Consider the following 15,644-nt stretch of genomic DNA (forward strand, 5'->3'; position numbering starts at 1 on the left):
GACTGACAGTTAATGCATTCAACCTGAGACAGCCACAGTAGGTAGGAAACCACACAACCCAGTTTCCAGTAAGAAGCCATTAGCAAAGTTAGTGCTGGAAGGAATAGAAAGTCAAATAATAAAAATAACAAGTATTAGTTCATGAAGGTAACTGTGAAGTTACTGTGGATTTATTAAATGGTTGAGTTTCAGACAGGTTTTACACATTATAAGTAAACAGGCAGGGGTTCTGCTGTCCTAGCTTTAAGAGGAAGCTGGTTCCATCAGTGGCCTTCCTGGACAGAGAATATCTTTGACTGGCCTGAACTGGAGAGGCCCTTCTATAGGGCTGGGACAACCAAGAGATCAGAGGTGTCAGAGTTTGTAGCTCAGGTGGGAAAGCATGGTTTTAACATTGCTCTGTAGACAAGAACCATGGACCCCACTACACAGGCTATTGAGTGTGTCTATAACCAAGCAGCTTCACATACTTCAGTGCCCTCTTGTGGTCATCTTCCAATAGTTGAATTCGGGTGTCCAACTTCTAGGGTTGAAGAATTCAGGGATTGTTTTATAAATTACCACTTTTTTCCATAAATCCTAGTTGGAGTATTTCAGTATCAGAAGCAAATTACCAGGAAGTCTGCAATCTGTCATTTATCTTTGCTTGTTTGAGGTGTTCTTGCCATAATATGGACTACTACAGGACAGACATTGTGATGTTCTTCTGTATGTTAACCCTACCTTGTCTTTCAACCAGCCACACCTGTTAGTCAAAATGCATTCCAGGTGACTACCTGATAAAGCTGGATGACTGAATGCAGAGAGTGTGCAAAGCTGTCATTACGATAAACGTTGGCTACTTTGAAGAATCTGCCTTACGAAATGTATTTTGATTTGTTTAACACTTTTTTGGTTACAACATGATTCCTTGTGTTATTTCATAGTTTTGATGTCTTCAGCATCATTATACAAAGTGGATAATTGTAAAAACATTGAAATACCCTTGAATTAGTTAGTTTGACTGGTTCAGTATATTGGGTTACAGCTGAAGGAATGCCTTACCACTGCCCAGTGGAAACGTCTCTCTAAAGGATTTCTCAGACACAAAAACTACAAATCATTTCTTTGATCCCATAAACTGATGACTCAACAAGCAGTTCAAGCATCTTAACTTCAAACATACAAACTCAATGTTTGCCACTGATCAGTAAATCTAATTATGCAAATTGATTTTTTTTAAATGGTGCAGCCAATGTCAAACTGAAGATCACCTGCCTTGCCTAATTGAAGGTATTTTATTGTCTTGCAAGTTGCAAAGGATGAGCTAAATGTGAATAATATGATAAAATAACGGGAAAAGAAAAATGACTAAGTGGTTTGACAGACTATCCATTTATTCCTGCCGTTCTTACTTTTGCTCTATAGATTTGCTTATATTAGTATGGGAGATCAGTAAAAAATTATAAGATGAACTCTCTCAATGACAATGATATGATTATGAGCCTGAGGATTCAATATCCTGAACATTGCCTGTTATGACACGCCTCTTTTCGAGTTTCGCAAGTGAAGCGACGCCCGGATGAAACAACGCCTGTGTGGTGGACTGATAAGGTAAGCTTTCGCTCTCTGTCTGTGATTTTATATTTAAAAAAGGCCATTAAGTGTACAGTAGGTTAAACAGTAAGGATTTACATCTCTTAACATTAATGTTTTACATTTGGGACAACATTGCTATATGGAACGTATTCCTTATAAAACCACCGCACTGCGAGTTGACAGATTGTAGCTAGCTGTCTTAACGTTGGAGGTAACAACCCTTTGTAGCTACTAATAGCTTGTTAGCTAGCTAGAAAGTAGATTGATACGTTCTGTTTTGTTTATTTTTGCTATTATGTGTTTAGAGTCCATTTAATAACATTGAGAAACTAGCGTGAGTTAATTAGTTTTTGCCCGTATCTCTTTTATTTCAGTGGCTTTACACTGCCAATGAAAATTAAGTTGCATGTAATACAGGCCTTGTCTGGAATTTAGCTAACGTAGTTAGCTTAGCGAACTGATGGGTTTAACGTTCACAAGCTAGCTGGGTAGCTAGCAAAGAGAAAACATTCTTGATCAAACTGTTATTTAGTCGGGTTTGCTAGCGCCGCACTTAAACCAATTCGCTTTGAACACTCGAATCGCGTTACGGTATGAGCTAGGATTCGCTATTTCTGGTGTTGAGTTGGTATTGTTTTGATAACCACGGTTACATTTGAAATTCTGACTTGTAAAAACCACAATTGTTTTACATTGCTTCCATCTAGTCAGCTACCTCACCCTTGTATGCGGAAGTGACAGCCGGCAGATACCTTACTGTGTGAATAAGGCTAATATGCTGGCTGTGATTGTTTCCATTATATTCATGCTTGTATGCAGACAGCTAGTATATTAAATCATTAAGGCACAAGGGGGTGTGGTATTCGATATACCACGGTTAAGATATGTTCTTAGGCACGATGCATCAGAGTGCATGGACACTGCTTAGCTGTGCTATATTGGCAATACACCACAATTACCCCCCCCCCCATGCATCATTATCATTTTAAGCCATGTGGTGTGAGGATTTAAAATGACCAGTTTAATTAATTACTTTTCTTACCTCTATCCCCCCTCCACTATTCAAAATCACGAGACCCTTGCTTACTAACGTATGGGTCATGGGACCTTGTGCTGTAAACAGTGCATAACACAGTCACTGCTGTTTGGGCTATCTGACAGCCTATTGTGTGTACTAGAGCTATCAAGATGTGACATTCTTACCACTTGTTTTTCACTAACAATGTCAGGGCTGTGGATGAGGGGTCGTACAATGGGGGTGTCTTCTGTCGCTCACGCTGTCATGTGTAGTCTCTTGTTTTTCTTCTATTGTCTTTCTTCGTTGGTTTGATAAACCAGTGGTGATGCACACCTCTTCCCTAAGTTCAATCTTTTTTAATTCCACAGTCGTCATCGTCCCCGCCCCCCCCCCCCCTTGTGTCAGAATCATAAACTCCGGTCTGTCTATTTTCCTCCTCCTTCCTACGTCCAGATGCAGACCATTAAGTGTGTGGTGGTGGGTGACGGTGCTGTTGGGAAGACCTGCCTGTTGATCTCCTACACCACCAACAAGTTCCCCTCGGAGTACGTCCCCACGGTGAGTGGGGCAGGTTGGGTGGTGTCGTCAAGAAAGGTCTCGAAGCCTGGCGTGGCCAAGTGATGTACCGCCAGTCGCCGTAGTTTGTACAGTTCATTGTTCAAGCCAGGTTTTAACACATCTGTCATTCAACATCGATTTTAGACCAAGGTTTAATGAATCTATGGGTTGTTAATGCTGGACAGGAATTTAAATCCTTAGCCAATTTCTGTAATTCTTAATATTTCTAGTTGCTAGTGAGTTTCTGGGGGATAATCTCAAATACATACATTGGGTTTGGAAGAGATTATTTGCTTTTATCTGAAAAAGAGGAACTTCTGGAGGAATAGCTGAAATCACATGGAAGTGGTAATCTGAACCAAAAGGCCTGAGTCAGGCTACAGACCATTTCACATGTTCTCCTCTTGGTCAAATGTGGAAGAAGAAAACCGAAAATCTTAGTCCAACTTAAACTGAACAGAGAGTCTAATCTTATAGCTCACTGGCTCGGGATGCACTGGCTTGCTGCTGCCTGTGTGATGAGCAGGCCTAGCATCACCATGGAGCCCATCTCTCTCTGGCACTCTCCAGCACTGTGGCGGTATTTGTGCCAGTCAGGCTGAACTGGGAGTGTTCATGTTGTTGGCTTGTAAAAGAGACCTGACTCCAGTGGGTTTGTGTGTGTCTCAGCACTCAGCACAGTGCAGTAGTGTGCTCCTTCTCATGGGGATCCCATGCGTGCTGGTTTTGATTGGAAGCAGATGACTCTCCAAATCTTGAGAAGCAGAGCACAGGGTGTTTACAACTGGTGGTTGATTTAATACCGTGTTGTAATGCACTTATGTAGATTCAGCTGAGACCCCTCTAATGGCCTGATGAAGCTACAGGGACAATCAGAAGTATTCACCCCCATTTCACATGGCCACATTTAGTGTTACAACATGAAATCAAAATTGATTTAATAAGGTGGGGTTTTTTTTGCCACTGATCAACACAAACAAGTCCGTAATGTTTACATTTGAATTGTTCTAAATTCATAACAGAAAATAATTTCTCGCATTCTTATTGAGGCCCCCCCCCCCCCCCCCCCCCCCCCCAATAAAAGCCATGAGTCAATTTGGAGATTTGGTAGAGATTTGGAAGTCTACCAGCTTTGCACATCTGGACACAACATTCTTCTTTGTAATAATAAAAGATTAAGGTCCGGGCTTTGACTGGGCCACTCCAGGACATTGATCTTTTTGTTTTTAAGACACAGCGTGGTTTATGTCTGGGGTCATTGTCTTGTTGGAAGATTTATCTTCTCCCAAGTCCCAGGTCTCTTGCAGGTTTTCTTTCATGATGTCTTTGGATTTAGTCTATTTCCACTGATCAAGTTTCATAATGTTAAAGTGAAAAATAATCTGCAAAGTGTTTGAAATTAATTACAAATAAAAAAACAGAAAATAATTGTTAATAATGAAAGATAATAACAGAAGGATTAACTCCATTGCTATGACACCAGAATTAGCTGTGTTGCAACGGCTGAATTGAGTGCACCTGTGCATAGTCATGGTGTTTCACATGATTTCAGGTTCAATTCACCTTGCTCTGCCAGGTCCCACTGTTGTTTAGTACACATTCCTAACAAAAACCACATAATGAAGACCGAAACATTCAAAGCTAATCTGGAATAAGGTTCTTTATAAGCACCAGTCAGTGTAGGATATTGGATCATTTCCAAGGCATTGAATGTCACCCAGGGCAGAGTAAATTATATTAGAAAGAAATGAGAATAAGGCACAACTCTGTCTGTTTAAAATCTGTTTACAACAAGTCATTCTCAAAAACCGAGTATCCCAGCAAGAATGGCACGAATCAGTGAGACCACCAAGGGGCCGATGGGAACTCTAAAGGAGCTAGTCTTTCAAGGCTGAGCTAGAAGACACTGCATACCGTAACGATAGCCCGGGTGCTTCACAAAAGTGGCCTTCATTAGGGAATGGCGAAAAAGGAAAGCCATTGTTGAAAACAACTCACATTAAATCTCAGCTAGGTTTTGCCAAAAGGCATGTGGCAGACACTGAAACCAGGTGGAAAAAGATTCTCAGCTTTTTCGGCCTCAACGTTAAATTCTGTGTTTGCCTAGCTCTGTCCAAACACGGCATCATCATGATATTGATGACTGCTCGGATGCTGGTCAATGTGGTGCCGTCTGTCTTCCCTCCTTTCCTGACTGTTTGCCTCGGCAAGTCCCTGTCTGAAATTTAACTGCCAGAAGAGGCCGTGCCAACATTGTTTCTCCAACCCAATTGAGAGCGAGACTTTACTCTCTTGATCAGAAAGATGACTAGCATTCTTCCCTGATATATCAACACGTGAGTAGGTGATGCCAAGGCCTATGATAGACGGCTGAAGTACCGTCATTTCCCATTTATAAACCGCGGCTTATACCCGTTTTTTTCCCCCCCTTCAAACACAGCAGTTAATACGTGGGTGTGGCTAATATGCAAGGTAACATTTTTAAAACCGTTTTCACCAGCAAACTTTTTCACATGATTGCTTGATGACATACAGGTCTGTCATTTAGCAAACATGATACAATGGGCGTTACAGAGTTTTACATTCCATTCTTCAACAAATTTTGGTAGCGCCGTATGACAGATGTTTAATGTTCAAGTCATAATTCTCCATGCGAATGCGTTTTATACATGGGTGCGGTTAATACTGGGGTCTGTATACACACAAAGCTATAAAATGAATGCTGTTTATACACCGTGTGGTCTATAAACGGGAATTACAGTAATAGTAGTCATAACTGTTACACATTCCGAGATGACAACCTTACCGTACTATCTAAATAGAATACTTATTAGTGTTTCACACTAGTCATTTTCAGAGCTGGGAAGCCAAAACACAAGTTATCAAGTACTACCTACAGCATTTCTTGTCACATTTTGCGCCCACCTAAGTGATGGTTATAGGATCACTGATTTGGCTGAGTAGAATGTTTTGCAAGCACAAGGTTAGGAATGTTCTTTAAAGGACACCTAATAACAAGCTTAGAATTGGTACTCCCCGTGACCCTGCCCCACGCAGTATTGCATTACGGAGACATAAGGTGACAAATGGCAATGCCATTCAGCCGCATTTGGACAAAGCGTAGAACTTTTCAGCAGCACATATACATGAGCTGAGTCAAACAGTTTCACATTCCTGCTGAACAGTAGGCAGCTTCATTGTCTCTACGGGGAGGCACCTTAAAAGAAACAAGAACGCTGTGAGACCCTGGCTGCTTAAATTATACCCTCTGCGCTCAACAAGAGCATTGCATTTTTAAATCGAATTAGGAATTGTTGGGCGGAACTGGTCGTTTCTGCATAGTTTTGTTACACAGCACCATTGTGCATAGCTATTTACAGCTTTTCCTGTGTACATAGGGTATAAACCCGACCTTTTTGACAACCACTCTTAATTTCTACCATTCTTAATTGTCATTAGGAAACCACACTCTGGGGTTTTCATGTTATATGTGATGACATACAGGCATAGGTTCTGAAACTGACGCTATCCACTGTGTGACCACATTGTATGCTGGAGGCCTATGGTAACTGGCACCCTGTTGAAATAAATGGTCCAAAAAGGAAACCATTTTCATTGTGTTAAAGGTACTGTACAGTAATCATTTAAAAACGACTCAAAAAAAGGAAGAGAAATGGAAGCCCAGTTTCAAAGTGCTTTCGTTTTTTTTAGGACATTTAGGCTTCAGTATAGTACAAGACTGTATTATTGGTTTGGAATGAGGTAAAACCTGTCCCCAACTCATCTGCTATCTAATAGTGAAAGATGACACTTAACAGAGGGACTGCCGGCTGTGTAGGAACATCAAATAGAAAGTATTGAAACACTTTTTCAGCAAAGCTCCCATCTCTGTTCATCAGACGGGACAAGTAACATATTACTTGGAAATTCCAAATGATTACAATCTTTTTCTGCTTTGTTTCTCCCCACTCAAGGTGTTTGATAACTATGCAGTTACAGTGATGATTGGAGGCGAACCCTACACTCTGGGGTTGTTTGACACTGCAGGTAAAATAAAAGGGCTGCCTTCTAGCTTCATTCGTAGTTTTTCCTACAGAGAAAGATGTAGGACGCTTTGGGTGCACAGAGGGCATCATTTGAGGGCTTTCACCATTTTAATATACTCTGGGAGAGACTTAAATTCCTTGGCTGGTCCCTTCCCGAGGACACAGTTTGCCATCAACAAGTCATGGCTCAACCCTTCAGTTAGGAAGAACTTTAACAGATGAACGGAGCACTTATCTGGGAAAATTTATTCAACCATGCATCTGTATGGAATCAGCCAGGGAAGCTGAAGGTTCTGCCAAGTTTACAACATTAAAATAGCTAGGGCTTTTATCATGTTTGAATAGAATTTCTCCCAGATAAGTCCTCTGTCCATCTTTTTAAGTTCTTCCTAAATCCTAAGGTTGAGCTATGACTTGTAATGCCTTGTATAAATAAACCCTGGCCTGCATACATTCCTTTGCTTACATGAGGATAGCTGTGAAGGTGTTTATCTTTGCATGGGTAACTCACCTCAGGTTCTGTACTGATGGCATGTACCATGGGGTCCAAACATGTTTTCGCATGTTTGTCTTTGTCTACTGATGTTAGTCCACAGGGCTCAAAGCCTAGTGATGGGTGTGGCATATGGAAGGTAATCTTGACAAATGTTAAAGATGTCGCTGTCTCTCTCTGTTGCCCTCCCCAGGTCAGGAGGACTACGATAGGCTGCGGCCGCTCAGCTACCCCCAGACAGATGTCTTCCTTGTGTGTTTCTCCGTCGTATCACCTTCCTCCTTTGAGAACGTCCGTGAGAAGGTGTGTGTGTTTGTGTAACAGACTTTCTATCCCAGTGTGTGTGGGACTGACAATTCAGTTGATGCGCTGTGTCTCATCTTGTTGAATTTTTTGTCCATGGTGTATTAGTCCAGAGAGAGGTGCCAGTCAGACCGAGGTCTTGCCCGTCTGATTTGCACACATTTCAGAACTAATCCAGTGCATGTTAGAACATTTTTGCTTTCTTTCTCCCGGACAGCAACAGAGTGGGGGAATGTTTGCCCAACAAAGTCTCAAAAATTAGACAGAATAACTTATCCATGGCTGAACGGGTGTCAAAGAATCTCACGCAAACTCCTCACTCTCAGAGTTTAAGATGAGCCAATTTTATCTATGCCGTAAAACTGAAACCAAAACTAAACTGGTGCCCCACACCCCAGCGACCGTGGCAGCCTCAGTACATGTCTGTCCACCTGACAATCAGGGTAAATAAAAAGTTAAGCCATGGCACCGCTGACATCAAGGCCTATTTTCCTGCATTCTAGAGCACTTTTAGTGTCTGCGTGTTAAAATGTAATTGTAGACCTTTGAAAGCTATCGCAACCCCAGGCCTTTTCTTATTAAAACAAGGAGTGTCTATGTACAGTGCTCTCTGTAATTCTTTGAAAAGTTCTTTATAGGTACTTTTCGGCAAACTAACTTTTTGGCTCTTGAAGCCGACTAGCAGTTTGCATCTAGTGTACTCTTTGAAGTGTACTGTTTTGCTTGTGGTAGTGTTTGGCACTTCAGTGTACCTGTGGTGTTCCGAAACTGTTGGAGTGCTGGGTGTTTTTCTTTCTGGATATTATTCAGTCATCACGCTACCTCACCAGTGCTGCTTCTTAATGTAACAATGAGTTGATTTCAGGACACGTATCATTTTGGCTATGTCTCTTGTTAATTTATTCTGATTTATCTGCATCATGACAGCTAGCTTGACTTGCATTGACGCTTCTTTGGTCGTCATGTTTTCAGACACCAGAAACAGACTTCAAAAGCAAAGCCTGTCATTTCTAAATGGTTAAAATATTTGGATAAAAATACTACAATATTTATTTTTCAAAACTGACAGTCTGCACTTTAAACCTATAGTCATTGTATCCAAAGTGATGAAATACATAACCAATGTTGGGTGAAAGTGATGTGTTACGGTAATAAAATTGCTTTTTCAGTAACAAGTTATATAATGGAGTACGGTTCCAGTTTTAGTATAACATTAGTTACCGATCAAAGATTGTTAATGTTACTTCATGGCTGCCTGAATTTTTGTTTATCCAAAAACTTCTCTCTTGCTAAACTAGTCCCTAGCTTATTGCACATCGCAATTGGTCAAAAGTGTCTGGGAACAAGATTACTGTGCTGCATTATTCTACCTATAATACTGCTTCCACAACATGTATTTTACTCAAGTTTGCATGTTGTTGTACAGGGGTGTGTACTGTTTGCATGCTTCTGCTGTTCATACAAGCTATCCTAGTCGCATAGGTGAAGAAATACTGAAAGTCAAACTAAGGCCTTTTATTTGGGTAGTAGGTTTTCATTTAAAAAAACAAAATACATTAATATACTTTTTTAAATTTTGAATGAACACTTACTATCCAAATATGACTTTAATTTGACTTTCAGGTGCTTAAGATGTTTGCACAGTACTGTATATAGCGGAAGTAAATCGCAACCTCTCCAAGGTAGAGCTTTTCAACTCGCTTAAACCATCAAAGGCAAATACAATATTATTTTACAACTCCTAGAGTTACTGATAGTTAAACTCATCTTGACGAGTCCTGTACTTGAACCTTTATTGTTGCCTAATTTCTGTCAAGTTTGGATTATTGGACTGGTATTGTTGTCCGAGTTCAGCGGGTCTGGACTATGGTTGCCTAAAACAAGCTTTTTATTAAGGGTGTTTTGGATATGACATTTTCACAAAATCTGAAAAAATTGCCTTAAAGAAATGACAAAGGATATATGAACATTTGTATGTATATTTTTGTACAGCCCTACTGTGGAAGTGTTAGTGGACCAACAAAACTTGTGTTATTGATGTGATGGAGAGCAGAAACATTGACAAATGTCAATGAATTTGTAATTGTTGAGTGTGAAGTTTTGGGGTATGTAACAATTTCTCCAATTGGATGTAAAGTAACCAGGAAGTAATTTAGTTACTTTTGGAGTATATAACATGACATATCTTTGAGGAACAAACCCAACACTATTTAGCTATATCCTGAACAAATCCTAATATCCACCAGAACTGTTTTATTTTATTATGTATCCCTATTACGTAGCTACTTAAAGTTGTAGCCAGCAAAGTATATTTTCTGTCCTGAACCTTAGGCATAATGCGTTTTGACTGTTACGGGAGGCGAATGTGGGACCTGCTGTTCCGGAGCCCGCGTCTTTAACCACTACGCTATTTAACAAGAGTCAGGCAGGCAGGCACATTTGCTCTTCTAGGCCTGCTCCACTTATGCGGTCCAACAAAAATAGAAAATGTTCACCCCTACTTCCGATTCCAAGAGTAACTCTCTAACCCCTGTCCCACAGTGGGTCCCCGAGATCTCCCACCACTGTCCGCGTACGCCCTTCCTGCTTGTGGGTACCCAGATGGACCTGAGGGATGACAGCAACACTGTGGAGAAGCTGGCTAAGAACAAGCAACGGCCCCTTGCCCCTGAGAGCGGAGACAAGCTTGCCAGGGACCTCCGGGCTGTGAAATACGTGGAATGCTCTGCCCTCACCCAGGTGTGTATTTGAAATACAATCTCTGTCGACTTTACCACTCTCACAGGTAAACAGGAAATGGTGTGTGAACCTTGTAAGCTTTCTAAGAAGTAACTTCCTCCAGCTCTGTCTTCAGACACATCATACTCTAAGGCATTAGCTGCTGATTGTTAGTGCCAAGCATTTCATTGTGCCATGTTGTCTGCGTAAAACTAGGATTGTGAGAAGCTTTGGATTTAAGGAAAAAAGGCGACTAGTAAGTTGACTAAATCCTCTCTGCCTTTTCCATTTTTCCCTTCTCGCTCTCAACCTTTCTATTTTTATCTCTCAGCGAGGTCTGAAGAATGTGTTTGACGAAGCCATCCTGGCCGCGCTGGAGCCACCAGAGACCAAGCCCAAGAAGCGCTGTGCACTCTTATAGGGCCGGGGATAAGGCACGAGAAATATAGAGAGGGGAACAGGTGGACACGGGGGACAGATAGACCAAACCGGTAGGACGTTAGAGGGAGGGAGGGGGGGAGCAAGAGAAGACTAGCGAGACATTTGTTTAACAGTGCCTTGAGCTATAAAAATTGGGCCGGGGCAACGTCAGTAGGGGTGGTAAAAAACAGCCGTAGAAATACATGTGATAGATGTGTAAATCTATGGTTCTGCCACCAAGCTTATGCATTCTCTTCCTAATCTGTAAGTAGTACTTCTTTAAAGGGCAGCATAGCAATAGGGAACAGGTAAAGGTTTTGTCTTACAGTACAAACAAAATGGGTTACACAAACACAGGGAGACGGTGTGGCATCTATTTTGCGTTTTGATCCTGACTGGAAATATTTGCTTGCTGCACAGTCTAGACGCACACGCCCAGTGCTTGACTGCCTTCGACCTTCTCCCGCTTTCTCCTGCAAACAGCCTGCCGTAGTTGTAAAAAAACCAGCTTCTTCCCAGATCAACTCTTCTGCTCCTGCCATCTGCCATCGCCGCTCCAATGGAAACTACAAGTGCTTCTTACTTCCTCTGGTTTTTCACCGCCCCCTGATGGCAATAACATGAACTGAATTTTCCCTTCCTTTTTGCCATTGTTTTTGAGATTAATGGTGTATTAATGATGATTATAAATGAGTATTATATATTTTGTGGCTTTTATTTTTTGGGATTACCCCTAGAGGTTAGCAGTTTGGACTCTAGTTGTTTTTTAAAAATATATATTTTTATTTTTTTGATGGTTGCGTGCCAATGTGTTGTCACTGGTTTCATTTGACAACAACCATAATATGCCTCTAATGACTATGTGGCTGGTCGTGATATCAGTAGTAATAACAGCAAAAAGCAATAATGGTTATAAGTAACAATAATGGCTCAATCGAAGCATCCTCATCCGGTTCTTGGAAATCAAGGGTTATTTGAAATAAAAAAACTTGAATTTGAAATTGTCTAACTTTGAACTCTTCATTTCCTCATGAAGCATGGAACAGAGTAATAAATAATATCACATCATAAAGAAAATGTTCTGGGGTAGGGAAATATTGTTATACTAATGCTGTTTAAAGATCAACAAAGTAAATATACTGTGCCAGCCATGTTTGCAGGCTTTACTGACAGGCTTTAACTGTTTGGTTTGACTTTATTTTTCACAATATTGCTACAAAAATGATGGAACTGCATGGCGATTGCAGTTTTTCACATAGTTATTTTGTGACATGTTTTTAGGTAAACCCTCCAGTTCCATCTATTGAAAAGGTGGAACTTTTCCGAAAAGGTATTAGGTGAGAAATAGCTAAAGTAGGATAGGAGCATTTAGTCAGAGACACATGTTGAAAAGATGAACTGCTTAGAAACCACCATTTGATCAGTGTACTTTTGCTTTGTTTTTACCTCATTAAGTGAAAATGCTAAATAGAATTACTGGGTTAGTAATGATCTACTCCCTAGTTCTAAGAGCAGTGGCCCTTTTACAACTACAGCCATTCTAATTGTGTAACTATGGCCAAATCCAGAGAAATCGAAACGGTTGTGAAAAACCGATGCATTATCTTTCAATATATCTGAAGCTGGACTGCTGTAAAATGTCTTTATATTGTTCAAAAAGTAAAAAATAAGCCTAAAAGTATGTGGCAAATACTGGAGATTTTAGAGTTTGTAATACATATGTATGATTGTATTAAGAAAAAATGAAAACAACTGTAATACAAGTACCATTTTCTCCTAGAGGTTAGCAGAGCTGATGTAATTTCATTTAACCAGTAGAACCAGTTTTTAAAATGTATGAAAAAGGGAATACTACTTGTACACTAGTAACCCATCAAGGTGGATGAGGTAATGGTTCATTTATTACAGCTTATTTCCACAAGGGGGAGATATGCCATGTGTTTTGAGTGGAGCTTATCATCACTCAAGTCCCATTTTGATTGGTGATCTAAAATGGATCTCATTCCATTGAAATGGATGTGATGAATTGGCTTTAGTGTCTATGAGGAAAATGTAGTGGAGAGGTTAAAGCAAAGAAATTGGGAGTGAATTGATTTGTGATTAGAAAAGGCTCAGGTGAGTTTCCCAAAAAGACAATTTAGTGCTTGTCCATTTCATTGTGCCAAGCCAGAGAAAGTGATGCACTTTGCCGATATATCTTGAGTGGTAATAGCTGATTTTGTCTCTATGCATGTGGGCCACAGAATTTAGGTCAGAATCACAAGTTTTTGTCTTAAAAGTTTAATCTAATTTGTGACATGAGCAATTGTTTGTTCTCCATGGGCTCCAATAAAGAAAACTTATGTTATTTAGTTGTAAGAAAGGTTACACTAGCCATGTATTCATGTCTGTGATAGATTAATGTATCAACTGGGCTAACATAATACGGGGATACAGAGTATACTGATAACTGGTAACATGAAAAGTAACACCATGTTTTCTAGGAATGCTGCCAAGGGGTAACATGTAAAACTGTATAGGGCCCGATATCAATCCTTGAGGAACACCAAAAGATATTTCTGTTTCTTGAGGCATGGTCACAATATATTAAATATTTTCTTAAAGACAACTCCAGTTAGAACCGAGCTAGATAGAACCACCTAATGTACCGGTACAGATATCATATTTTAATTATGTAGGGTTATTAAATTAGATAGGGTCAAAGAGAGCAGGTAAGTGACTGAGGGTTTTAGGAAAACATATTCAGCATATGTTTATCAACCAGGACAAAGAGTTCATAGGGTCTGAATGTGGGGGAGGGGCTCGAAGAATAGTCTTCAGTCAAGATGACGTTGGGAATCCCCTCACTAAGAATGACGGATTGAGTGAGCAAAGAACCATAAATGCTGTTCACATATAAATGCAAGTCTTAGTTTGACAAATTTCTACAACACAATCAAATGTTGTGTGATAGTAAATGTGTTTTGGTCTGACATACTGTTCTATTAACACTCAATGTACCTCTTGCTCTGTAAGTAATTGTCTTCTGTTGTAAAGCTAACTAAAGCTACTACATTTCCTCTCATCATTTATTTTTCAATTGAACGTCTTTCAACATTAAAGTAATTCCGACTTTGCCCTTACAAGTTAAGCTACATGAAAAATCGAATCTTCCTGCAAAAACTCTTTCCTCCATCGTTCTCCGCAGTTTCTATGACACTCAGCATTAAAAGGCCTAAAATATGTATGACAGAAATATCTCTGTTGCTATATAACCTTTTTAACAGCATGTAACCATGCACGCTGGTGGCCTACATGATATTCTTCAGGAATGCAAAGCGTCAATACGACGATATCAGTAAATACCCTTGTACCAACCCCGTATCTTCAGCTGTTGCATTTTGGATGCAAAATATTATGCATCGATCATTTAGTATTTCATAAGAACCCTACCACTACCCGTTGCCAAGGCAGCAACTACTCCTGGGATCTACAGAGAGCATGACTGCTGTGGCCTTGTATTTCAAACACAGCTTTCAGAAGAGTCATTACCACACGTCCCCAAGTGTCATGATAAGAAATATTTGTTAGCACAGTCCTAGAGACCCTTTTGTCTGAGGTGTCTGGTCCAATTTAGAGAATGCCCCCCACAGGCCACTCAATCTTTCAGTAACTTGTGGTTGTAGGACCACAGACTACCTGCCAAATACACTGCAGAACAGTACAGATGTCAGCTCTCTAACAACAAAGCTGATGAGCTTGATGTTAAGGACAGCCTGGTGAAGTGAGGGTCACTAGGTATCCACAGAGAAAGTAGACACAAGTCAGTGTTCTTGCATAGTCAAGTGTTAAGTGGGTGGTGTAAGCCAGTGACACATTGACTGCTGTTATGTCCCACTGCCTGAGTCAGAGTGGTTAGTGCATATTATGGGATGGCCATTTGACCTCATTATAAGTGTTACCATTGGCAACAGTGGGGGGTGAAGACAGGAATTATGGGATAGAAACCTGACCTCAGTTTTTTCTCTCTCAGAGGACAGACAGTTTGCTTAAGCAAACATAGGTAGAAAAAAGATATGCACTATAGAAGTGAAAGGCATGCTATATCTCTTTTGGACCAACTTCTATATCCAGGAACAATAGCCTTTTACGTGCAGTGACGTGCAGTATATTATTAAATTTTTTTAACAAAAATACAGTAATGAGACATCAAATACACAGCTAACCCTTGCATAGACACTGTACCAATGGAAATACTCATTGTTTATAGTATAGTGTGAACTGCCTAAAACTTGAATGCATTGGTTTGTATGTTGAAGTACAGTCAAGCTTCACAGTCCCTCCATCTCTGACATAACCGGTTACCATGCATACTGTGACGGCGAGGCGGCCAACGGGTGAAATTATGGGATGTTCTTTGTTTTGTCGCGACGTGTCCTGGTATGGGATGGGAAGGTGGGGGAAGGGGAGGGAGGGTTGTGTGTGGGGGGGGGGGGGGGTAGAGATAAATGTTGACGTGTGTGTTAGGCCT

General features: G+C 40.5%; 1 protein-coding gene across 1 annotated transcript; it reads left to right on the top strand.

Moving 5' to 3' along the window:
• Positions 1-1,492: 1,492 nt before the first annotated feature.
• Positions 1,493-12,135, top strand: LOC105025850 (cell division control protein 42 homolog). The gene is made up of 6 exons (XM_010896849.4): positions 1,493-1,593; positions 3,050-3,154; positions 7,129-7,201; positions 7,887-7,996; positions 10,538-10,735; positions 11,046-12,135. The coding sequence occupies exons 2-6, from the start codon at positions 3,050-3,052 to the stop codon at positions 11,133-11,135; spliced, it is 576 nt and encodes a 191-aa protein (XP_010895151.1). The 5' UTR covers positions 1,493-1,593; the 3' UTR covers positions 11,136-12,135.
• Positions 12,136-15,644: the final 3,509 nt, after the last annotated feature.

Source organism: Esox lucius, chromosome 10 (genome assembly GCF_011004845.1).
Source record: "Esox lucius isolate fEsoLuc1 chromosome 10, fEsoLuc1.pri, whole genome shotgun sequence".
NCBI classification, from domain to species: domain Eukaryota; kingdom Metazoa; phylum Chordata; class Actinopteri; order Esociformes; family Esocidae; genus Esox; species Esox lucius.